The sequence below is a fragment of the Hypomesus nipponensis genome, chromosome 25 (genome assembly GCF_054491055.1).
Source record: "Hypomesus nipponensis isolate SF chromosome 25, ASM5449105v1, whole genome shotgun sequence".
NCBI classification, from domain to species: Eukaryota; Metazoa; Chordata; class Actinopteri; order Osmeriformes; family Osmeridae; genus Hypomesus; species Hypomesus nipponensis.
The window spans coordinates 111,480-137,391 of NC_140385.1; the positions used below are offsets into that span (position 1 = coordinate 111,480).

General features: G+C 46.6%; 1 protein-coding gene across 3 annotated transcripts; it reads left to right on the forward strand.

Moving 5' to 3' along the window:
• The first annotated feature begins 49 nt into the window (after positions 1 to 49).
• Positions 50 to 18,542, forward strand: cntrob (centrobin, centrosomal BRCA2 interacting protein). Of its 3 annotated transcripts, none has more exons than XM_084691650.1 (17): positions 50 to 327; positions 829 to 1,092; positions 1,549 to 1,768; positions 1,892 to 1,967; positions 2,489 to 2,564; positions 2,653 to 2,812; positions 2,904 to 3,020; positions 3,585 to 3,671; positions 5,255 to 5,353; positions 10,061 to 10,285; positions 10,481 to 10,678; positions 11,774 to 11,880; positions 12,032 to 12,136; positions 14,627 to 14,768; positions 14,918 to 14,990; positions 16,392 to 17,019; positions 18,420 to 18,542. In XM_084691650.1, exons 2-16 carry the CDS (start codon positions 836 to 838, stop codon positions 16,949 to 16,951), a joined length of 2,502 nt encoding a protein of 833 aa, XP_084547776.1. In that variant the 5' UTR covers positions 50 to 327; positions 829 to 835; the 3' UTR covers positions 16,952 to 17,019; positions 18,420 to 18,542. The 3 variants fall into 3 exon arrangements, with proteins under 3 accessions (XP_084547776.1, XP_084547777.1, XP_084547778.1); XM_084691651.1 differs by having other exon boundaries at positions 2,492 to 2,564; positions 18,385 to 18,516; XM_084691652.1 differs by lacking the exons at positions 14,918 to 14,990; positions 16,392 to 17,019; positions 18,420 to 18,542 and adding an exon at positions 13,785 to 14,360 and having other exon boundaries at positions 14,627 to 14,762.
• Positions 18,543 to 25,912: the final 7,370 nt, after the last annotated feature.

Consider the following 25,912-nt stretch of genomic DNA (forward strand, 5'->3'; position numbering starts at 1 on the left):
GTGTACCCGTCGTCCACTTTAATTGACGTCACATACACGCCGTGAAAAACGCGGTTGCTAAGGAGAGTGTTTGAAACCTGAAACTACTGCTATAAGTTCAGTTGAAAAAGTTTGTGCAAGTGCTTGCTTAGGCGAAGTTGCGTGAAACAGTTTTCTGTACAGGGGCACTACCAGACACGGTGTAAAGTGACCACATCTCAGCTTGGAAGATCAACATCACTTAGCAAAGTCAGACTAAACCGAAAGCTAGCGTCACAAACGTTTCTACTCTAATATCTGCCGTCACTCCTCGCTGCTGGTACTGTATCCCCGGGAGTTGCAGGAAAGGTAGGATGAATACCGAGCTACCACTATCTTTGTTAGGATAAGTCAGCTATTCGACAAACTACAACTGGAAGAATTGTCTGGATTCATACTTTAACTGTGTATTAATTTAGCAGACGCGTTTATCCAAAGCAACGTAAGCATTGTATGCAAATAACAGGAAGAAAAACAAGGGTCAGAAGTGCATAGCTAATTCAAATGTAACGGAATTTATGACTAGTCAAAGAACAGTCAGTTACCAGGCACAGTGCAGAATCATATCTCAGTTGTCAGGCATGCGAGGCAGTACGACATATGTCAGCTGAACATTAGCTGTTTGCCAACTAGCTAGTTTGCGTAATAGTAGCCCACCGAGCAAGAGGGATGGGACTAAAGGAAATGGCGCCATTGGAAACAACTGTCTTTTTAGACACTTTGTCCTAACCTCTGCTGATCATTTCGTGTTATGGCGTCTGAAATTGAGTAATTGAAACTCGTGGATGTCCGCGTGCACGATCTCCACAGAAAGAAGATGAGTGAGATGGAACCCCAACCGACAACTGCCCCCTCCTCCCCCTCTCTCCCCCTTCACCCCTCCTCCCCTCCTCCATCCCCCTGTCTCCAAAACCACCCTGTGTCCTGCTCCCCTGTGATTCGTTCGTTGCCCTCCTCGCCCCGCCCGGTGTGGGAGGAGTCCCGTGAGGTCACAGCGCGTCTGTACTCCTCCCTTCAAAGAAGCACAGAACTGCACAGCAGAGGCCATGCCCCCAAACACAACGCCCACCTCAGGTTCCTCTCCTCCTTTCCTCTCCTTTCCTCCTACGCCCCCAAACACCACGCCCACCTCAGGTTCCTCTCCTTCTTTCCTCTCCTTTCCTCCTACGCCCCCAAACTCCACTCCCACCTCAAGTTCCTCTCCTCCTTTCCTCCTACGCCCCCAAACACCACCCCCACCTCAGGTTCCTCTCCTTTCCTCCTCTCCCCCTTTCCTTTCCTCCTCTCCTTTCCTCCTCTCCCCTCCTTCTCTCTCCTCTTCTCCTCTATCCTCTCCTTTCCTCCTCTCCCCTCCTTCTCTCCTCCTCTGCTCTATCCTCTCCTTTCCTCTTCTCCCCCTCTCCTTTCCTCCTCTCCCCTCCTCTCTCCTCTTCCCTTTCCCTTCCCTGTGTTTTAATGTGTGTTTGCTTTAAAGTGTGTGTGCATGTTTGAATGGGTGTTTTAATGTGTATTTTAATGTGTGTATGTCAGGCAGGTTCCCTTGCTGGTGTCCTCCCAGCTGCACATGACTGCACTCCCCCTGCCTCCCCCCTGCCTCCCCCCTGAAGGGGAGGAGGAGAGAGGGATGGAGAGAGGGGAGGAGGAGAGAGGGATGGAGAGAGGGGAGGAGGAGAGAGGGATGGAGAGAGGGGAGGAGGAGAGAGGGGAGGAGGAGGAGGAGGTGGGGAATTTCAGCTACATCCATCCTACGGTAAGATTGCATGCCAGGGGTATGTGTGTATATATGTTTACATTTATTGTTTTGTGTGTGTTTAATTATGTGTATATATGGTATTACATGTATGTAACGTGTGTGTGTGTGTTTGGACTGTAGAATGGTGGAGGACACATCCAGGACATGGAGAATGTCAGGGCTCACCTTCACACCCTGCTGAGAGACACACACACAGGTAAGACACACACACACACAGGGGCGACACACACACACACACACAGGGGAGACACACATTACATTTATATTTATGCGTTTAGCAGATGCTTTTATCCAAAGCAACTTCCAAGAGAGAGCTTTTCAATGGAGCATAGGTCACTGATCAAGTCTCTCAATAAGAGTCATTGTGAACCTGGAGGAAAATAACATTAGGTCCAGCCAATCATTCCTAAGTGCCGTTGTACTCCCAGAACAAGTGTCTTGAGCCACCATAGTCTCATAAGATGCTGTGGGAAACACGGGAACACACACAAACACACAAGTGAGACACACTCACACACACACACACACACACACACAGGTGAGACACACTCACACACATGCGCAGGTGAGACACACTCACACACCCACACACAGGTGAGATGCACATACACTAATACACTCACACACTAATACACTCATACAAACACACACACACACACACACGCACACACAGGTGAGACAGTTGAAGGGGTCCAATGTTGTTTTCTTTCTGTCCAGCAGAGGACAACTTCATCTCGCATCTCTCAAGTCCCAACCTGGCCTTCAGCAGTGACATCACCTCACACCTGCTCAGGTAACACACACACACACATCAGGTGACACACACATGTACACGTGTTCACACACACATACACTTTTAACTCCTGTCCTCCTGTAATAAGTGGAGCAGCAGCCCTGGGTGGGGCAGCAGCCCTGGGTGGAGCAGCAGGGTTGGAGGAGCTGTTTCCCTGCTACTCCTCCTCCTCCTCACACCTGCTGCTGTCGCCCCCGGAGACCACACTGCTCAGGGACAGCCTGGACCGAGAGAGGATCAGACGCAGGGTAAACACACACACACACACACACACACACACACACATTCACACACTCTTACATGGTGTGTGTATGGGTGTGTGTGTGTGTGTGCGAGCAGCAGTGTGAGGAGCAGGTGATGATGTTGCAGACGAAGACCATGGAACTCCAACAGCGATTGGCTCTGGCTGTGTCAGCTGACAGGAAGAAGGACATCATGATTGAACAACTGGACAAGGTCTGGAAACATACACACATGCCATACACAAACACCATACACACACAATATACACTCAAACATCCGCACAAACCTTACACATATTGATCTGGCTGTGTGTGTGTGTTATGTGTGTGTGCGTGTTCTACCTGTGTGTGTGTTCTACCTGTGTGTGTGTGTGTGCATGTTCTACCTGTGTGTGTGTTCTACCTGTGTGTGTGTGTGTGCGTGTGTGGTGTGTTCTACCTGTGTGTGTGTGTGTGTGTGTGTATGTGTTCTACCTGTGTGTGTGTTCTACCTGTGTGTGTGTGTGTGTGGTGTGTTCTACCTGTGTGTGTGTTCTACCTGTGTGTGTGTGTGTGTGTGTGTGTATGTGTTCTACCTGTGTGTGTGTTCTACCTGTGTGTGTGTGTGTGTGTGTATGTGTTCTACCTGTGTGTGTGTTCTACCTGTGTGTGTGTGTGTGTATGTGTTCTACCTGTGTGTGTGTTCTACCTGTGTGTGTGTGTGTGTGTGTGGTGTGTTCTACCTGTGTGTGTGTTCTACCTGTGTGTGTGTGTGGTGTGTTCTACCTGTGTGTGTCAGACTCTAGCCAAGGTGGTGGAGGGCTGGAAGAGGCAGGAGCACCTGAGGACTGAAGGAGTGAGGAGACTACAGGAGCAGCTGACCCAGGTTCACACACACACACACACTTCACACACCTTCTAACCCTGTGTGGTATTCCATCTCCACCCCTCTAACCTAACCCCTTAACCCTCTAACCCTAACGGTCCATTTACACTGCAACGCAAATCGCAAATCGCTTGCCATCGCTCGCCTTCCCACAATGCACCACGCTTGGGGGCATGTCAGACAGATTCATACAGAGATGTCGTTCTCTAAAGTCACTGTTGTAGTTTGTACTGTATAAGGTCATGGCAAAGTGTGCAGACTTGGGTTTACGTACTCGCAATATCTATCAAAATACAACTTGTAGCATATACAAAATCCAAAAATGTTTAATAGACATACACGTTGCCATGTGTAAAAACGTTTCATTATATTACTCAGTCTCTGCTAATCTGTCGATACGACTAGGGAGTCCCAGCCAGGGTAGCTAGCTAGTTACCACAGAACGAAGTTACGTAATGTGACAAGACTGAATTTAAAAGGAAAAAAAAAACACCAGGAGCTCAGACAACGTCGGCAACCCTGTGCCAGGCCTCATTCTTTTTATTAATGTCTGTTCAAATACAGAGCTGTATCGTACAGGACTGGATATGCAGCCACACAGGCGATATGTTTACAATGGTTGCTACATTTACGTGAAACAAGAAAACACTCTGATGACACCATTGCTAGCGAAAATCGCTCCTCATTTGCATAAAGTTGAGAAAATCTCAACTTGGAGCGCGTCGCGTCGCTACCCACAATGTACCATGCAAGCAATTTGCCTGGCTCCATTGAAAATTTATGGAAAGCATGTTGTTGCGTTGCTCGCATCGCTGCAGTGTAAACGCACCGTAACTCTAACCCCCTCACCCCTCTACCCTCTAACCTTACCCTCTAACCCCTTTACCCTGTAACCAAACCGCTTTACCCTCTAATCTAACCCTTACCCCTTTACCCTCTAACCTAACCGTCTAACCCCTTTAACCTCTAACCCCTTTACCCTTTAAGCCCTTTACCCTCTAACCTAACCCTCTAACCCCTTTACCCTCTAACCTAACCCTCTAACCCCTTTACCCTCTATACCTTTTACCCTCTAACCCCTTTACCCTCTAACCCCTTTACCCTCTAACCCCTTTACCCTCTAACCCTTTTACCCTCAAACCCCTTTACCCTCTAACCTAACCCTCAAACCCCTTTACCCTCTAACCTAACCCTCTAACCCCTTTACCCTCTAACCCCTTTACCCTCTAACCCCTTTACCCTCTAACCCCTTTACCCTCTGACCTAACCCTCTAACCCCTTTACCCTCTAACCCTTTTACCCTCAAACCCCTTTACCCTCTAACCTAACCCTCAAACCCCTTTACCCTCTAACCTAACCCTCTAACCCCTTTACCCTCTAACCTAACCCTCTAACCCATTTACCCTCTATACCTTTTACCCTCTAACCCCTTTACCCTCTAACCTAACTCTCTAACCCTCTCCTGTGAGGAGAGGTGGTTTGGGCACCTGCTGAACAACCTCCACGTAACCCCATCTATCACCCTGGTCTCCTGCCAGCATCAGGCTCTCTACAGTGTGTGTTGTGGTATGGTGTGTGAGCAGGTTCAGGGGAAACTGGAGCAGGGTGTATCTGAGGGAGAGGAGTCTCTGAGAAGAGAGCAGAACCGGTCTGAGGAGCTCAACAGGATCAACACACAGCTGGTGAGCACACACACAGATACAGCTGGTGAAGACACACACACACCTACAGATCACCTCCCCTCCTCAAGTAGTGTCTCTGGGCTCCTACAGATCACCTCCTCTGGTTGTCTCCTTGTTGACGGCTGGTGAGTGATGGAGCTGGAAGGCAGCTCTCTTAAGCCTGGAATACACAGGCTGCGAAGTGCTGCGATTAGCTGCGAAGCTCCGATTAGCTGCAAAGTGCTGCGATTAGCTGCGAAGCTCCGATTAGCTGCGAAGTGCTGCGAAGCTCCGGGAAGCGCGGACCTTTTTCTTTCGACGTCCATGTTATCAAATCAGACCGGCCACACAGGCTGCAAAGCTCTGCGACTGCCTCACACTCTGCAGCGATCGTTTCGGCAGCTGGTCTAATTTTGCGAGACGCAAAATTGGCTGCAGGATGATAAAATACACCATATTAGTTGATATTTTTGGAGAAAAAAACATGTAATTAAGATTTTACTACATTAATTGTGGACTATGGTGAACATTTGTTGAACACAAGTTGTAGACTTTATAATTATTTGTACTTGTTATTTGTTTAAACCCTGTTACTTTTACATAAGAATCAGAATTTGGTTTATTCGCCATGTATGTTATACAAACACGGAATTTACTGTGGCAGGGAGGTGCAAAACACTAAATATGAATGAATCTTAAATGAAGTAAAAATAGGGTTAGTTGAACTTTTACTAAGAACTAGAGAGAGTACAATTTCTGGGGAAATTGTAGGGTTTGCTTGCTTGCGTTGGTTGCAGGGGTGCGTATTTAAATTACATTTTACAACTGTTATTTCTGTATTTTTTATATTGAAATGCATAGCCTACTTATTATTTATACAGATTACATAGATTTAAAATCATATTTTTTCTGCTCATTTACAACTCAAAATACTAAGAGTAAAGAGTAGAATGAAATAGTTGTCTGCTCATTTCCCCTGCAAGAGGGAATGGTGATCAGCAACCTCATAGTTGAATCAAAACAAATACATTTGGCAGACCGGTGTCAAAATTGACCTAATCTCTGACTTAAACCTCATTGTAAGTTTTTCCCTTCTCATGATATTTTCAGGCATTTAGCCTACTCATATTGCATCATTCATTAATAAAGAACCCCCTTTGAAGCTTATTTTAACAACAACGTTACCAGCAGTAGCTATCTCAGATGGAATCGCAATTCAAATAGTACCATCTGCTAACTGAAAATATGCCTCCAAAAACGTAAATAAGCTTGACATTTATTTAGGGGAAAATCACTCATTCATAAACATGTCAGTGGTAGCAATCTTTGTCAGTAACAAAGCAAAATGCGATGTAGCCCTGCTGTGTGGAGAAGCTGCCCCGGTAAATTGTAGGCTACAACTACTACTAGACTGTCTTGGTAGCGTTTGCTTTGGTTAATTTAGATTTTAACGTTACTTCCGTTGTACGGTCTAGGCTGAAATGAATTATGTTTATGAACCGATTGAAGTTTAGGCTGTAGCTATGGAGTTCAGGTTAGTAGTCACTAGTTTCTCCTATTGTTAGACTTTTGATTTAAGTAAGGGTAGTGCCGAACACGTGCCGCCGTTTGACTTCCTACGTAGGCTACTGTACTGTAAACAGCTGTGGAGATGTTTTTTTTTAGCTAATAGACTATGCTACAGTACAGCGTTGCAGTGAGCTACACTGGTTTGAAACCACAGGTAATGATAATTTCACCAATAAATTGTTTACTTGTAATCTAATGTCATAATAAATCCTACAACGGAAATGTATTTGTGAGGAATGTTTATTTTAATGATTGAAAACAGATGCATCATAGACTGCTGTAGTATGTGTTGCCCGGGCAACAGAGGCTAATGTCATGATGCTAATGCTTCAGTGAAATAGTAGACTACTGTTTCCGAAAGTAGATGTAACTACTTCCTTATATCAGCTTATATTGTACATTACACTTCACTATTGTGTTTCATATCACAAAGTAAAATGAGTAAACAGTTTTCACCCTGGCCTCTTTGCTTGTGGCGTTTCTGCAGCTCCCTTGCAGTAAAGCAGTTAGCCTAGCCATCTCTCAGAGTTAACAAGCTGCTAAACTAATGTTCTGCTAGAGGTATTCACGCGATATTTCGTGAAGTTAGTGACGTCAGTAGCGTCAGTGACTGTGGCTAGCAAGTTAGCAAACGTTAGCTTCACTTCTGCCACTAAAACTTAATTAAAACCTAAACCGTGCAACGGAACATAAATCCCAATAGAACCAATGCAATCGTGACCAGGACAAACCTTTTGACATCGACTTTGTCTATGTAGTCGAAATATTGACTGAGCCTTAGGGGCGCGAAAATAAACAATAATAATGAAAAATAAATAAATGTATGTGAGATAACAATGGTTTGTGCTCGCCGAAGGCAAGCACACCCCAACTAAACAATCTAAGAATAAAACAATTTAAATATAAAATAAAATATATATAAAAATAAGAATAAATAGATAAATGAATGTGAGTGGGAGTCCTTGGCCTTGTTGAAGAGGCCAGTAGCAGATGCAAAGAAACTGTTCTTATGGCGTGAGGTTTTGGTCCTGATGGACCGCAGCCTTCTGCTGGAGGGGAGGAGCTGGAACAGTAAGTGGCCAGGGTGGGAGGAGTCGGCTACAATCTTCCTTGCTCGCCTCAGGGTCCTCAAGGTGTGCAAGTCGTTGAGGGTAGGCAGATTGCAGCCGATCACCTTCTCGGCAGCATTTACATTTATGCATTTAGCAGAAGCTTTTATCCAAAGCGACTTCCAAGAGAGTTTTAGAAAAGTGCATAGGTCACTGATCATAACAATGAGATAGCCCCAAACATTGCAGGTAGCCAAACATGTAGCATACATTGTGAAACCAAATAAGGCCCAAAGGGAATAACTAGGAGCATGTAGTTAGACCAAGTTACAATTAAACAGCAAGAACCTCAAAAGTGCAAGAGTGTACCTGTGGAAGAAGCAAGCAACAATAATATATTTCACAGTGAATACAATATTTTTACTATAATATTGTTACAACAAACCAACAAGAGCAACAAGTCTCTCAGTAAGAGTCATTGTGATCCTGGGGGAAAACTAACATCCAGCCAATCATTCCTAAGTGCCGTTGTACTCCAGGAACAAGTTTGTCTTGAGCCTTTTCTTGAAGGTAGGGAGACAGTCAGTGTCCCTGATGGAAGTGGGGAGTTGATTCCACCATTGGGGGGCCAGACAGGAGAAGAGCTTGTCATGGGACCGGGTGCTCTTGAGCGGTGGGACCACCAGACGGTTGTCAGAAGAAGACCGTAGGTGGCGGGTGGGGGTGTAAGGCTGGAGGAGAGACTTGATGTAGTCGGGTGCAGTCCCGTTCACCGCTCGAATGGTCAGTACCAGAGTTTTGAATCTGATATGGGCCGTGATGGGAAGCCAGTGGAGGGAGATGAGGAGCGGGGTAACATGGGAGCGCATGGCCGCCACATTCTGAATCCTCTGGAGAGGGCGGGTTGCGCATGCTGGGAGACCGGCGAGCAGTGAGTTGCAGTAGTCCAACTTTGAGAGGACAAGTGCTAAGGCTAGCTGCTGGGTGTAGTGCTCAGACAGGTATCTCCTGATCTTCCGGATGTTGTAAAGCAGGGGTGTCAAACTCCAGTCCTCGAGGGCCGCTGTCCTGCATGTTTTAGATGTTTCCCTGATCCAGCTCACCTGATTCTAATGAATGGTCGTTATAACAACCCATTTAATTGAATCAGGTGTGTTCGAGCAGGGAAACATCTAAAACATGCAGGACAGCGGCCCTCGAGGACCGGAGTTTGACACATGTGTTGTAAAGGGTGAATCTACACGATCGGGACACCGCAGCAATGTGGGCTGTGAGGGAGACCTTGTCATCCATGGTCACCCCGAGGTTTCTGGCAGAGGATGAAGGGGTCACCGTCGCCGATCCCAGGGTGATCTTTACCAAAATTCACCTCATATAAAACCTAACTACACAATGTTGGTAACGAACTGCTGTTTACCCTGATAAAAATGAATGAAAATAAACAGATTGATCTGTTGAGCCAGCATGCCTGTAGTTGAAAGGTCTGTCTATAGGCAGAGAGAAACGAGTGTTCACGCATTGCACACAACACACACGCCTGCAGATGTACCGAGAGAGAACCCTCAAGTCAATTTTGAAAATCAGCCGAGAAAGTCAAGGAGATGGACGACATCAAATTAATTTTCTAAGTTGAATAGCACGGGGAGTTGTATAAAAAATATTTAAAGAGTCTGTTACGTGACATGTGTATCTTAAAACATTGACATCAATGCAGGAGGAATGCTGGGATGCTGTTGGGGCGGCTGTTGGAATAACATGTTTCCTAAATATAGCCTATGCCATGTTTATGTACCATGTCAGCGTTACATGTGAAAAAGGGAAGCTCAGAGTATCTGAAAGACTTGGTGACCGGCGCAGAGGAATGTGCTTGTGCCATTCGTAGCCGATCGTGGTGCTTCAGGGCTTGGCAGCCACCGTGTCCCATCGTGTCCCACTGTGTCCCAGGGTTAGAGGCCAGGAACATTACTGTATAGAGAATCATGGAATTTCACTATTATTGGTATCAACTACTACATTTCTGGAATCGTGACATCACTAATTCACTCAATCATTCACATGAGCACACACACTCTCCTGCGCTCATGATATATATTCTACTGTGTGTGTGTAGGAGCTGCGTGTGTCAGAGCTGGAAAGAGATGTGTATGAAGCAAAGCGGAACAGAGACCAGGTGTGTGTGGAGAGAGACCAGGTGTGTGTGGAGAAGGATGAGCTACAACTACAGCTAGCGGAAGCACAGGATGCTTTGTCCCGCCTCCAGCTGCAGTCAGCCAGTGAAAAGAAAGAACTGAATGAGATGATTGCAGAGCTGGCCAATCAACTGCAGCAGGAAAGGGTGAGTCTGTCTGGCCCTCAACCTGACCCCTGACCTTGACCACAGATGATGTACTTTATAACCCTGACCCATGACCTTAACCACAGATGATGTACTTTATAAGCCGACCTCTGACCCTGACCTATGGGGGAAGGGTTCAGGATGTAGGTGCGAGGGTTCAGAGACGGAATATGACCTCTGACCTCTCTCTTGTAGGAGGGGCGCCAGCAGGACCAGCAGCGTTTGGGGGAGTCCAGGGGGGAGGCGGAGGACCTGAGGAGGGAGGCGGAGGACCTGAGGAGGGAGGCGGAGGACCTGAGGAGGGAGGCGGAGGACCTGAGGGGGAGAGTGTTACAGCTCGAGGAGGATCTGAGGGGGAGAGATGTTGAGCGAAGCGACAGAGCTCTGGACCAGGTAAGCTTGTAGAAGAGATAGTCAGGAAGTTTTGTATTTAGGCCTAATTAAACCAATGTATTATACTCTAAGATTTGAAGTTTTCACTCGTTCGACATTCCTGAGACAGCAATGCGTGCAGGTAAATAAGTTGCTAAATAAGTTATTTTTTTCGACGAAAAAAGCCAGCTAGCTAGCAGTAGCTATCAAACGGGTGAAAACTTCAAATCGTAGAGTAGAATACATTGGTTTAAATAGGCCTAAATACATAACTTCCTACCTAGTAACCAGTATGGCAACCAGGACAGCTTCCTGCTAGCACGCGTAGGTGTCTTAGGAATTTAAGGTTGGCATAGCGATGGACGCGTCCTTACATCGGAACGGCATTGTGAGTCTGATAGGACAGTTTTTGGCACAAGGACAGTTTTTGGCCTGACAGTGGCACATCAACGATGCACACAGAGGTTATCTGGTGTCTCAATACTGTGGTGAATCACCACTCACTGAACTCAAACATTCACGCGTATTCCTGATTACACTGTTATATACTGTTGTGAATCAACTCTTTTAAAGGCCACTGAAAACTTGCAAAATGCTTTTATTGTTTTCCAAAATAACCTACTCCAGCTGAAACTCGTTCTAAATGCAGACAAGACTAAATGTGTGTTGTTTACCAACGCTAGGAACAGGACATTAAATATTGCTTCAGTCGTCACTCGAGGGAAGTGAAATAGAGTTTGTTAACTCCTGTAAATACCTGGGTATTTGGATTGATGACTCCCTCACTTTTAAGCCACATGTTCTGTATCTGGTGAAAAAGCTGAGGCTGAAGCTGGGTTTTTGTTTTCGAAATAAGTTGTGTTTTTCTTTTAATGTAAAAAAGCAACTTGTTGCCGCCATGTTTTTCTGTACAATGTTGCTTTGAAAAACCAGTACAAAAGTAAGATGGATTACCTAACCCTGGATAACCAAACATGGGATTTCAAAATCCAGATCATTCTGATTCAGTTTAAACTTTTTGAACAACTGGCTCCTGGTGTGTGTGTGTGTGTGTGTGCGTGCGTGTGCGTGCGTGTGCGCGTGTGTGTGTGTGTGTGTGTGTGTGTGTGTGTGTAGGCCAGGTTGGAAGCTCAGTGTTGTCTGCAGGAGGAGGAAATGAAGCAGGTGACAGACTCGCTGGCAGCCTTGCAGCATGAATACAGCATCCTGAAAGAACAGCACAGGTAGCGTAAACCATGACCCTGAAGGCACTGGGACTCTTCTGTCTCTACTGGGTCTCTACTGGGTCTATTGTGTCTCTATTGGGTCACTACTGTCTATACTGGGTCTACTTGGGCTCTACTGTGTCTAAACCTAGCTCTGTGTGTCTGTCAGGAGACAGCTACTTGACCTGACCTCGCATTACGAGAGAGAACTTTCGTCCCAGATACAGCAGCACCAGCAGCACACACTCACCCTCACCCAGGACTACCTGCACAGGTAACACTCACCCTCACCCAGGACTACCTGCACAGGTAACACCGTCCTCACGTAGGCCTACCTGCCAATCATTTCTGTGGGTATTGTTGTACTGTACAATGTAAACACAGACCATTGCCTGATTGGAACTGCCAGAATACTGTTTGAAATATGCACTTCTGTTTATTTTTTATTTTTTATGTTGCTTTGGATTGGAGTGTTGAATGAAAATACAATACAAAATAAATGTATAAACTGAAAGCATAGAGACCAGGGTTATGTATGTATGCAGGCAGGACAGAGACCATGGTTATGTATGCATGCAGGACAGAGACCATGGTTATGTATGCAGGCAGGCAGGACAGAGACCATGGTTATGTATGCAGGCAGGACAGAGACCATGGTTATGTATGCATGCAGGACAGAGACCATGGTTATGTATGCAGGCAGGCAGGACAGAAACCAGGGTTATGTATGCAGGCAGGGCAGAGACCAGGGTCATGTATGCAGGCAGGACAGAGATCAGGGTTATGTATGCAGGCAGGACAGAGACCATGGTTATGTATGCAGGCAGGACAGAGACCATGGTTATGTATGCAGGCAGGCAGGGCAGAGACCAGGGTTATGTATGCATGCAGGACAGAGACCATGGTTATGTATGCAGGCAGGCAGGACAGAGACCATGGTTATGTATGCAGGCAGGACAGAGACCATGGTTATGTATGCATGCAGGACAGAGACCATGGTTATGTATGCAGGCAGGCAGGACAGAAACCAGGGTTATGTATGCAGGCAGGGCAGAGACCAGGGTCATGTATGCAGGCAGGACAGAGATCAGGGTTATGTATGCAGGCAGGACAGAGACCATGGTTATGTATGCAGGCAGGCAGGGCAGAGACCAGGGTTATGTATGCGGCAGGACAGAGACCAGGGTTATGTATGCATGCAGGACAGAGACCATGGTTATGTATGCAGGCAGGCAGGGCAGAGACCAGGGTTATGTATGCGGCAGGACAGAGACCATGGTTATGTATGCAGGCAGGACAGAGACCATGGTTATGTATGCAGGCAGGCAGGGCAGAGACCAGGGTTATGTATGCAGGCAGGACAGAGATCAGGGTTATGTATGCAGGCAGGACAGAGACCAGGGTTATGTATGCAGGCAGGAAAGAGACCAGGGTTATGTATGCAGGCAGGACAGAGACCATGGTTATGTATGCAGGCAGGCAGGGCAGAGACCAGGGTTATGTATGCAGGCAGGCAGGACAGAGATCAGGGTTATGTATGCAGGCAGGACAGAGACCAGGGTTTTGTATGCAGGCAGGACAGAGACCAGGGTTATGTATGCAGGCAGGACAGAGATCAGGGTTATGTATGCAGGCAGGACAGAGATCAGGGTTATGTATGCAGGCAGGACAGAGATCAGGGTTATGTATGCAGGCAGGACAGAGATCAGGGTTATGTATGCAGGCAGGCAGGACAGAGACCAGGGTTATGTATGCAGGCAGGACAGAGACCAGGGTTATGGAAGGTATGCTCCGAACAAACACGCATGCCAATTTGAGTAAAGAATTGTGTGTGTGGTGTGTGTATGGTTTGTGTGTGTATGGTGTGTGTATTGTTTGTTTGTGTGTATTGTCCAAATTGCTGCGGTCTCCCGGTCATGTAGATTCACCCTCTACAACATCCGGAAGATCAGGAGATACCTGTCTGAGCACTCCACCCAGCTGCTTGTCCAAGCACTTGTCCTCTCAAAGTTGGACTACTGCAACTCGCTGCTTGTCGGTCTCCCAGTCTGCGCAACCTGCCCTTTTCCAGAGGATTCAGAACGCAGCAGCCCGCCTGGTCTTCAATTTACCCAGACGCTCCCATATTACCCCGCTCCTCATCTCCCTCCACTGGCTTCCCGTCACGGCCCGCATCAGATTCAAGACTACTACTGACCTTCCGAGCGGTGAACTGGACTACACCTGACTACACCTGACTACACCTGAGACAAGTCTCTCCTGCAGCCTTACACCCCCACCGCCACCTACGGTCTTCTTCTGACAACCGTCTGGTGGTCCCACCGCTCAAGAGCACCCGGTCCCATGACAAGCTCTTCTCCTGCCTGGCCCCCCAATGGTGGAATCACCTCCCCACCCCCATCAGGGACACTGACTGTCTCTCCACCTTCAAGAAAGGGCTCAAGATGCACTTGTTCCGGGAGTACAACGGCACTTAGGAATGATTGGCTGGACTTGATGTTAGTTTACACCCTTAGTACACCCTTGCACTTTGAGGTTCATGTTGTTTGATTAACTGCATGCTCTTATGTTTCTTCCCTTTGGGACTTATTTGGTTTTCACAATGTATGCTTCATTGCTTCCCGCAATGTATGGGGCTATCTCGTTGTTATGATCAGTGACCGATGCTCTTTTGTAAAGCTCTCTCTAGGAAGTCTCTTTGGGTAAAAGCGTCTTCTAAATGCATAAATATAGTGTGTGTGTGTGTGTGTGTGTGTGTGAGCAGGCTACAGCAGGCACAGAAGCAGTGTGAGGATGTAGAGCAGAGCAGATGCAGGTTGGAGGGACAGAGGGAGGAGCTTGTTACCAGGTTACAAGACCTGCTCAGATCTCATTGGACAGAAGCACTACTCCTACTCAACACTCAGGTACTCAAACACACATTCACTCATACACACCATAAACTCACACACACACTCACACAAATACTTGCACATACACACATTATATGCTCACACACCATACACTTGCACACATTCACACACCATACACTCACAAACCTTGCTGTGTGTTGCAGACTGAACAATCCTCCCGGTGTGAAGAAAACAAGGACTGGAACAGAATATCAACCTCCAGTACACACACTGAAGGTACAACTCACACACACACACTGAAGGTACAACTCACACACACACAGCCTCACACACACACACTGAAGGTACAACTCACACACACACAGCCTCACACACACACACTGAAGGTACAACTCACACACACACAGCCTCACACACACACACTCGCACACTCACTGCCGGAACAGGAAGTGGCAGTGTTTGTGTTGGGTCGGAACAGGAAGCACACACTGCCTCACACACACACGCTGAGGGCCCTATTTTAACGATCTGAAACACAAGTATTCAAACGCAAAGCGCTAGTAACTTTGTGGGCGGGACTTTGGCGCTGTTGCTATGATACCGGCGGGATAAAGGACTTTGCACCTGGCACAAATCTAAAATGGGTTGGTCTGAAGTAGCAACATTACTAATGGGTGTGGTTTGGGCGTAACGTGCAATAAACCAATCAGAGCTTCTCACATTCCCTTTAAGAGCAGCCCTTGTTCCATGGCAGATTGCTATTATAACGGCAGATTTTCCAGGCGCACGCCAGGAGCGGTTCACAGCTGAGGAGACCGACGTTCTAGTCAGGGCCGTAACAGATAGAGAAGTGACATTGTATGGGAAAGGCAGAGCAGTTTTCTCATTGCACTAAGTTGCCCACTCATGCTGCTCATTCAAATTCTTAGTCTTATTTTTATATATATATTTTTTTTTAATTGCTATATTTTTTTATTCTTTAGTTCTTAGAATTAGTTTAACCATTGTACATTTTAACTTAATTTAAGACCCGTATATGTTAAGTGTTTGCAAATCCCTGCCACAGTAAATTCCGTGTTTGTGTAACATAAATGGAAATTAAACCAAATTCTAATTCTGATTGGGATGGGAGAAGAAACCCACCCAAATTAGCTTCGGTTAAACAGGCGTGGGAGGAAATTGATTGTTACAAATCAAGTGTAGATACATATAGATTTCTCATGAAAATATTTGTATCATTGACATTAAAGAAGTGTAACACAGCAATACTATAAATCAAAACAACGTAGCTTCGCAGGAAGAAGACCATGGCCTCACCAGCAGCGCGCACTGAGCAAGCTTGCACCCTTAAAATAGCATCTGTATAACGCGCCATTGACTTAAGACTACGTTTTTTCTGGTCTGTGACAGAATTGTTTTTCTGAAACTGTAAAATAGCAACAGGGAACGCAAGGTCATTCCCAAATTTACCGACGTGTGTCTGTGGAGGGAAAAGTATGCTTTGCGTCGAGTGCAAACTAGGAATGATACTTGCGTCATTGACAAAGTCAATTGTGCAGGGTGCAAGATGGGGCCCTGAAGGTACAACTCACACACACTCACATACTCACATAGACACAGACACACAAATTGAAGATAGTGAACAACATGTCAGTTTAATCTTTTCTTCTTTCTCAGAGACACAAGCTGTAGTTCTCCATCTCTCCAGAGAACGAGGAGATGGACAGAGGAGAGAAGGAGAGAAGTGGGGAAGAGGAGGAGAGAGGAGAGAAGGGGGAGAGAGGAGTGAAGGGGGAGAGAGGAGAGGAGGAGAAGAGTGGATAGATGGGGGGGAGAGGAGAGAAGCATGGGGAGAGGGGAGGGAAGGAGAGATGAAAGGAAGAGGTGGAGAGAGGAGAGAAGGGGCAGAGAGGAGAGAAGGAGAGAGGAGAGAAGGAGGAGGAGAGAGGAGAGAAGGGGCAGAGAGGAGAGAAGGAGAGAGGAGAGAAGGAGGAGGAGAGAGGAGAGAAGGAGGAGGAGAGAGGAGAGAAGGGGGAGAGGAGAGGAGAAGGAGAGAGGAGAGAAGGGGCAGAGAGGAGAGAAGGAGAGAGGAGAGAAGGAGGAGGAGAGAGGAGAGAAGGGGAGAGGAGAGAAGCATGGGGAGAGCAGAGAGAGGGAGCAGAAAGGAGAGGGGTAGGAGGGGAGAGGACAAACGGAGAAAAGGGGGGAGGAGATGGAGAGCTAGGAGTGAGAAGTAGAGGAGGACAGGGAGTAAATGTGATTGCTCACCCTCTGGAACCTCAGCTGGACTCTAGTCACCTGGCAGGTAACACACACACTCACACACCATACACACACCCTACACTCACACACACCATACACACATACCTTACACTCACACTCACTGTGGTTACATGGATTCGAATTACTGGCTTATTTGGACTGAAATAGAATGATCCCTTTCTTGTAAACACCTTTGTTCGAATCATTGCGGTTCGACTACGATTTGATCGACACCCCGAGAACTTGATCCGAGTCGGTTGATAATTCGGACATCGCATGCTTGTAAACGGTGAATTGGACTCTGAACTGGACTCTGCGTCTTTGGGCATGCTTGAGATCCCGCCACCCTCCCTCCTTGGTCGCGACCTGGAAGTCGAAAAAGACGTTAAGTTGTCGCTGCCGGGAGCCGGCCCGGCCCGGCAGAAACAAACAAACAACACAAGCCAATTGCGCCAATAGTGCCGTTTGCATTCGCAGTACTCCTATTGTCATCATGCACGAAATGTAGAGGGGACGTAGCTTCACCTTGCTCTCCATTCTCCATCTTTCTCGAAATGTTGATGTTGTTGTTGTTGGTAGTGGTGAAGAGGTCAAGCGGAAAGGGCTGTATCACCTCTAGTTGTAATGAAAACTGCGCCACGTATCATACTGGGATATGAAAAGCTTTCGGCCAATGATTTGGTTTAGTCACTGCCATATATATTAGGATAATAGCAGTTGCCCCAATAATTAGAATTATCCGAATAAAGCTAGATTCAAATTGATCCCATCATGGAAACGCACTGACTAACTTGCCCACACTCACGCATACCATACACTTACACACACTCAGACACACCATACACACACACACACACACACTATACACCTACAAACACCACACACAAACACCACACACTATACACTCACATACACAATGCCCACTCCCTGTCCCTATCAGGATTCATGTGCCAAAATGACGTTGTGTCCTTGGGCAAGGCTCTTCACCCTACTTGCCTCGGGGGGAATGTCCCTGTACTTACTGTAACTTGCTCTGTATAAGAGCGTCTGCTAAATGACTAAATGTAAAATGTAAATAGAGACTGTAGGTGAGGAGGGAATGGGATAAATGTACCAGAGACTGTAGGTGAGGAGGGAATGGGATTATGCCTAATCTCATCATCTGGTGTTCTCTGGGTGACTGCTAGGAATCTTCTGAACATTCTGTTTTATCGCTAACCTGATCTAACCTTGGCGCATGCTAAACTGAGCTAATGCTAACATGGGCTGATATTAATTTAATCTAATGTTAACCTGGGTTAATGCTAATTTAAGACAAGGCTAATGTAAACTAATGTTAACCAGGACTAAAACTAACCTGGGCTAATGCTAACCTATGTTTGTGTGCGTGTTGGTGGTTCTACTGCAGTAGGGTGTGGAAGTGAGGAGGGATTTTTGTTAAAGGGGAGGGACTATGCACTAGAGCCAGGATTGGAGAGTGCTGAAAGAGATACGCCCCCTTCCCTGAAAGACTCCGCCCCCCCTGATGACGGCAGATGCAGTGAGCTACAGTACTATGTCTCTATGGTAACACACATACAATACTATGTCTCTATGGTAACACACATACAGTACTATGTCTCCACGGTAGGTTACTCACATACTCTTCTCTCCTTTCTCTCTCTTCCCCCTCCCTCTCTACCTGCTTCTCTTTCTCCCTCCCTCCATCCCTACTCTGCCCCTCCCTCCCTCTGTCATTACCTCCCCATCCCCTCCCCCCTCTCTCCTTACCTCCCTCTACCCCCTCTCTCTCTCCTTACCTCCCCCTTCCCTCCCCCTCTCTCTCCTTACCTCTCCCTCCTTACCTCCCCCTCCCCTCCCCCCTCTCTCTCCTTACCTCCCCCTCCCCCCTTTCTCTCCTTACCTCCCCTCCCCCCTCTCCTTGCCTCCCCCTCCCCCTATCTCCTTACCTCCCCCTCCCCCCTCTCTGTCCTTACCTCTCCATCCCGTCCCCCCTCTCTCTCCTTACCTCGCCCTCCCCCCTCTCTCTCCTTACCTCCCCCTTCTCTCCTTACCTCCTCTCCCCCCGTCTCTCTCCTTACCTCCCCATCCCCTCCCCCTCTCTCTCCTTACCTCCCCCTCCCCCTGTCTCTCCTTACGTCCCCTCCCCCCTCTCTCTCCTTACCTCCCTCTCTCTCCTTACCTCCCCTCCCCCCTCTCTTTCCATACCTCCCCTCCCCCCTCTCTCTCCTTACATCCCCTCCCCCCTCTCTCTCCTTACCTCCCTCTCTCTCCTTACCTCCCCTCCCCCCTCTCTTTCCATACCTCCCCTCCCCCCTCTCTCTCCTTACATCCCCTCCCCCCTCTCTCTCCTTACCTCCCTCTCTCTCCTTACCTCCCCTCCCCCCTCTCTTTCCATACCTCCCCTCCCCCCTCTCTCTCCTTACATCCCCTCCCCCTCTCTCTCCTTACCTCCCTCTCTCTCCTTACCTCCCCTCCCCCTCTCTCTCCATACCTCCCCTCCCCCCTCTCTCTCCATACCTCCCCTCCCCCCTCTCTCTCCTTACATCCCCTCCCCCCTCTCTCTCCTTACCTCCCCCCTCTCTCTCCTTACCTCCCCCCTCTTTCTCTCTCTCTCCTTACATCCCCTCCCCCTCTCTCTCCTCCCCTCCCCCCTCTTTCTCTCTCTCTCCATACCTCCCCTCCCCCCTCTCTCTCCTTACCTCCCCCCTCTTTCTCTCTCTCTCAGCTCTTAGATCGATCTCCAGGAGAGACAGTGGAGAGTGACATCACGGGTAGTCAAGGTGACATTAAATATACTCATTTAGATTCTACCAGCATCTACTTGCATTCATTTTAATTTAAGATGGTGTGTGTGTGCGTGTGTGTGAAGGTTCATCCTGCAGTAGTGGAATGTCTGCATCTCCTCCTGTTCACCAACCTAGAGAGACTCCAGCTAACAGAGGTGACACACACTCACACACATACACACACACACAGAACATCCCACAGACTCTGACCCTGTGTGTGTGTATGGTGTATGTGTAGGTCAGATGGTCTCCTCCCGGCCTGACCGGGCAGCTCTCTCCCTGCACCTGCTCTCCCTGCTCAGGTAGCACACACACACACACATGTACTCACACACACATGTACTCACACACTCACACACACACGTACATACTCACTCCCCTCACTGTCTCATCCTCTCAGGGCTGACAGAGTGGACCCTAGCAGCCTCATGTCGAGGGAGGGGGGCGTGTCCGTCACACCAACTCCACCCACCAGGGGTCTCCCAGACAACTGTCAGGAGGACAGGAGGGGTCAGGGGTTGGGAGGAAGGGGTCCAAGGTCAGGAGGGAGGGGTCAGGGGTTGGGGGTAGCTAAGAGGGGAAGGGGGGCGGTGTGGCGGTAATGGTAGACTGGGTGGCAGTTGAAATAGTTCATATTGTAACCCTGTATTGGACTCTGTCTTCAGTTTGACCCTGCTGGTTTCTATTAAAAGGCTTTTATTAACATTCTCAGTATCCATCAGTGTCTGTTATTACAATTCTCAGTCTCCATGTCTTATTACAATTCTCAGTCTCCATGTCTTATTACAATTCTCAGTCTCCATGTCTTATTACAATTCTCAGTCTCCATGTCTTATTACAATTCTCAGACCAAGTCTCTGTCTGCGTCTGGGTTTGTGTGTAGTCAGGGTTAGTGTGTGTAGTCAGGGTTAGTGTGTGTAGTCAGGGTTAGTGTGTGTAGTCAGGGTTAGTGTGTGTAGTCAGGGTTTGTGTGTGTAGTCAGGGTTAGTGTGTGTAGTCAGGGTTTGTGTGTAGTCGGGGTTAGTGTGTGTAGTCAGGGTTAGTGTGTGTAGTCAGGGTTAGTGTGTGTAGTCGGGGTTAGTGTGTGTAGTCAGGGTTAGTGTGTGTAGTCAGGGTTAGTGTGTGTAGTCAGGGTTAGTGTGTGTAGTCAGGGTTAGTGTGTGTAGTCAGGGTTAGTGTGTGTAGTCAGGGTTAGTGTGTGTAGTCAGGGTTAGTGTGTGTAGTCAGGGTTTGTGTGTGTAGTCGGGGTTAGTGTGTGTAGTCGGGGTTAGTGTGTGTAGTCAGGGTTAGTGTGTGTAGTCGGGGTTAGTGTGTGTAGTCGGGGTTAGTGTGTGTAGTCGGGGTTAGTGTGTGTAGTCGGGGTTAGTGTGTGTAGTCGGGGTTAGTGTGTGTAGTCGGGGTTTGTGTGTGTAGTCGGGGTTTGTGTGTGTAGTTGGGGTTAGTGTGTGTAGTCGGGGTTAGTGTGTGTGTAGTTGGGGTTGGTTAGTTAAAGTTCAAGTCTTTTATTTGTCAGATACACAGAACAACACAAGGTCAGACTGGGCACTGAAATTCTTAAGACAAGACAACGCAAGCACCTGGCATAACAAAACATAAGTACACAGAACATAATTTACATTTATGCTGATCATAAATAGGTGAAACTTCCTAAATATACAGATAGCAATAAATAATTGACTATACTAACCCTAATACTAAAACTTCCTAAATTACAGATAACAATAAATAATACACTATACTAACCCTAAATGCACATCCATAAGGATATTGTGATCAACAGTATCAAAGGCTGCGCTCAGATCCAGAAGGAACAGGACAGAGTTTTTTGGAATCAGCATTAATCCTGAGATCATTTACAACCTTGACTAATGCCGTTTCTGTGCTATGATTGGAACGAAAGCCAGATTAGAAAGTGTCAAATCCACAGTTAACATCTAGGAAATCATTTAACTGTTTAAAGACAACTTTTTCCAGGATTTTGCTTAAAAAGGGAAGGTTGGAGATGGGTTTAAAATTGTTTAGAACTGAAGAGTCTAAATTTATTTTATTCAGGAGGGGTCTCAGCAGGGCCGTTTTAAGTTCTGATGGGAAAATACCTGTAAGCAGGGAACAGTTAATAATGGCTCGAATGTGCTTAGACAGTCAAAGATGGTCTTAATGTGGTTGGTATGGGATCAAGACGGCATGTAGATGGCTTCAGTTGTGACACAACCTTGCTCAGCATTTCTATATCAGCCAGTGCAAAAAAGCTCATACTGTTACAGCATGGTGGAAGGGGATCAGAGAACAAGACATTTGGAATTTCTCGAGCAATATATTTCCTAATGTTGGTTATCTTATCTCTGAAGATTGGTGCAAATTCCTCACATTTGAAGGTGGGAAAGAGAATATATTGCTGTTTTTAATGCTTTGCACCGCTTGCCTTCCCACAGTACACCATGCTCGGGGGCGTTAGACAAGTTAATACAGAGTTGTAGTTCTCTAAGGTCACTGTTGTAGTCCTGGCCAAGCGTGCAGACTTGGGGGGTTAATGTACTCAAAATACCACTTTTACACAACATTTGTGTAAATATACACAATATTTTATTTGGGAAGCCAGTGGTAGGAGATGAGGAGCGGGGTAACATGGGAGCGTCTGGGTAGATCAAAGACACATAGTATTCTGGAAAGAAAACATCTACTTCAGTAACTGTAACACAGTACACATGAGAGATAGTTCTAAGGTCCACTGCCATACTGACAAAACATCTAAACATGTTGACTGCAGTGTTTACACAACGCTAAAGGGACTTTTCATTTTGGGGGCACTGACTATATGAGAACATGATTTGGTTTTGAAGCATGAGTTAACTGTTTTGGGTGAGATATGATCTTTTGAAGGTGATCTATGTTGTTGTTATGAACCATATAGGCATTTGGCCAAATGCACTTAGAGCTTTGAGAATGTAATTTCAGTTTCAAGAATTGAGCCAAAGCAATGGGGAAACACTTTAATAGTGTGATCTATGGTTAGAGAAAGGGTTATTTAAGGTTATGATTTATAGAGATAAAAGGTTAGGGTTATAACCTACAGAGCGGTGATTGGTCAGTCATGGTTCTCAGCTAGAAGGATGATTTATCTAGGTTGAGCCATTAGTATACTGCTTTGTAAAACATGAAAAAACCTGTGAAACACACTGCTGAACGCACACACTGCTGAACACACAACAAGATTAAACAGAAATAGGCTTGAGTCCCTCCCCCTCTCTCCTCCCCCTCTTCTCTCCCTCTTTCCCTCCCCCTCTCACCCGCTCTCTCCTGCCAGAGAGAAGATCAGACTGGACAGATTGTCTTTTCTCAGAGGCCGACTAACATCGCATGACCTGGGGGAGTGTCTGGATGCAGTGTGTGTGTGTGAGGGGATATTGGGAGGTAAGACAGTGTGTCTGTGATTGTGTGGAGGTGTTCATGTGTGTATCTGGATCTTCATGAGTCTGAACATCGTGTAGACCAGCAACAGGTGAGTGTGTAAAAGAGTGGTAGGGCGAGAGAGTGTGAGTGAGTTAGTGTAAATGAGTGAGAGAATGTGAACTAATCAGTTGTTGGCTGTTTAAATTTGCTCTTTAATTCATGATTGGATAAATGAATCTATGAGCCAGTTCTGACCTCTTTCCCCCTCCCTCTATGAGCCAGCCCTAACCTCCATGCCCCTCCCTCTATGAGCCAGTCCAAACCCTAACTATGACCCTGCAACCCAACCTCTTTCCTTCCTGTTTCTTTTCCTTCTCTCCCTCTCTCAAACCCCTCATTTTACACCAACTATATATATTGTCCAATATTACAACAATACCACACTATATCAACTATATGTACAGTGATATGCAGATGACTGAAATAGCATAAACACAATGATTCTGCTGTCACACACAGCTACAGATAGCAGGTTACGTGTTTAGGACAGGCTGCAAGGGGTTAAGAGGGTTTAAGTAAAGATCATTAGCTGAACTCTGTTTCTGCTTCAGAGACAGAAATATAACCAGGATTAGCTAACCCTAACTCTCCACCATCCCTCTCTCTCCCCTCTCTCTCTCCTTCCTTCTCTCTCTCTCCCTCCTTCCCTCTACCTTAACTCTCCACCTTCCCTCTATCTCTACCTCCTTCAACTTGTATCTCAACCTCCCTACTTGGATATACTGGAAATAAATATAGTACAAGTTCAAGTCCTTTATTGTCAGATGCACAGAACAACACAGGGTCAGACTGGGCACTGAAATTCTCAGGAGAAGACAACGCAAAGCAAGCTGGCATAACACGACATATAAGTACTCGGAACAAGTTTAGATCTATGACAAGCTAACATATGATACAATAAACCTCCTAAATATACAAAATGATAAGCAATAGAGTATACAAAACCTATAATACACAATATCCTATAATAATCTTATACCCTATACTAACCTAGAGACAAGTAGGGTCCACATATATGTATTATATAGTGTGGATATACTGTTTAATATACAGTATATGACTTTATAATTATAATGTTTTTTATCCAAAGCTTAGATTTATATACGCTAGTGACGGGAAGTTCGGATCATTTTACTGATTCTCTGATCTCGTCCAGTAAAATGAACAAATCTTTTTTCGAGTCATTTGTTGACATGACAGTTTGTATGATTTGGTCATTTATTATCATGGAAAACAATTAGTTTTGTTATTTTCTGCACTGCACTAAACTGTAAGTGAAAATGTAAAGTGAAAATAACAAAACCAGTCAGTATGATGACTTGAGCGAATATCATTCACGTCCTACTAAAACAGCGGCCACGCGAAAGGGAATGAGCAAACTGAAAGACCGAGTCGGGAAATGAACGAATCGTTCGTTTCCTCTAACTACAAATCCTATGCAGGTCACGTGAAAAATGATCCAAAGACTCGTAGAAAGATCGAGTCAGGAAATGAACGAATCATTTCTGTTTAGTTGGACAAGCCTATTCAACAGTCCCGATGCGCAGACACGAGAAAATGAACGAATCACTCTTTGAGAGGACTCGTTACTCCCGAGTCCTTGTAAGGATTCGTTCAAAATGAACCAATCGTTCACTAACGATCACTAATATACGCTACTGGTCAAAACTGTCAGAACATCCCCGTTTTACAGTTTTTATTTTAATTGTTCAATGTCTGCATCTACTCTGATAGGGTTGTTTCCCTTTAACTTTTTGGTTAAAAAAAATATTAGAAGATCAGTGATCATCAAAATCATAATTACAGTGTCTGGTAGCTGAAATGTGGGTAGTCTACATGTATACTAGTATCTGCTCATCCCTCCATCTCCATCTCTCATCTCTCCATCCCTCATGTCTCCATGTCTCCATCCCTAATCTCTCCATCCCTCATGTCTCCATCCCTCATGTCCATCCCTCATGTCTCCATCCCTCGTGTCTCCATGTCTCCACCCCCCATGTCTCCATCTCTCCATCCCTAATCTCTCCATCCCTCATGTCTCCATCCCTCATGTCTCCATCCCTAATCTCTCCTTGTCTCCATCCCTCATGTCTCCGTCCCTCATGTCTCCATCCCTCCTGTCTCCATCCCTCATGTCTCCATCCTTCATGTCTCCATCCCTCATGTCTCCATTCTCCACCCCCCATGTCTCCGTCTCTCCATCCCTAATCTCTCCATCCCTCATGTCTCCATCTCTCATGGCTCCATACCTCATGTCTCCACCCCCCATGTCTCCATCTCTCATGGCTCCATACCTCATGTCTCCACCCCCCATGTCTCCATCTTTCATGGCTCCATCCCTCATGTCTCCATCCCTCATGTCTCCATCCCTCATGTCTCCATCCCTAATTGCTCCATCCCTAATCTCTCCATCCCTCATGTCTCCATCCCTCATGTCCATCCCTCATATCCATCCCTCATGTCTCCATCCTTCATGTCTCCATCCCCCATGTCTCCATCCCTCATGTGTCCATCCTTCATGTCTCCATCCTTCATGTCTCCATCCCCCATGTCTCCATCCCCCATGTCTCCATCCCCCATGTCTCCATGTCTCCATCCCTCATGTCTCCATCCCTCATGTCTCCATCCTTCATGTCTCCATCCCTCATGTCTCCATCCCTCATGTCTCCATCCTTCATGTCTCCATCCTTCATGTCT

Coding starts and splice junctions, on each gene's coding strand:
- cntrob (XM_084691650.1), top strand. CDS start 836: ATGAGTGAGATGGAACCCCAACCGACAACTGCCCCCTCCTCCCCCTCT. Junction 1,968..2,488: donor GCTGAGAGACACACACACAG/GTAAGACACACA, acceptor CTTTCTGTCCAG/CAGAGGACAACTTCATCTCG. Junction 11,881..12,031: donor ATCCTGAAAGAACAGCACAG/GTAGCGTAAACC, acceptor TGTGTCTGTCAG/GAGACAGCTACTTGACCTGA.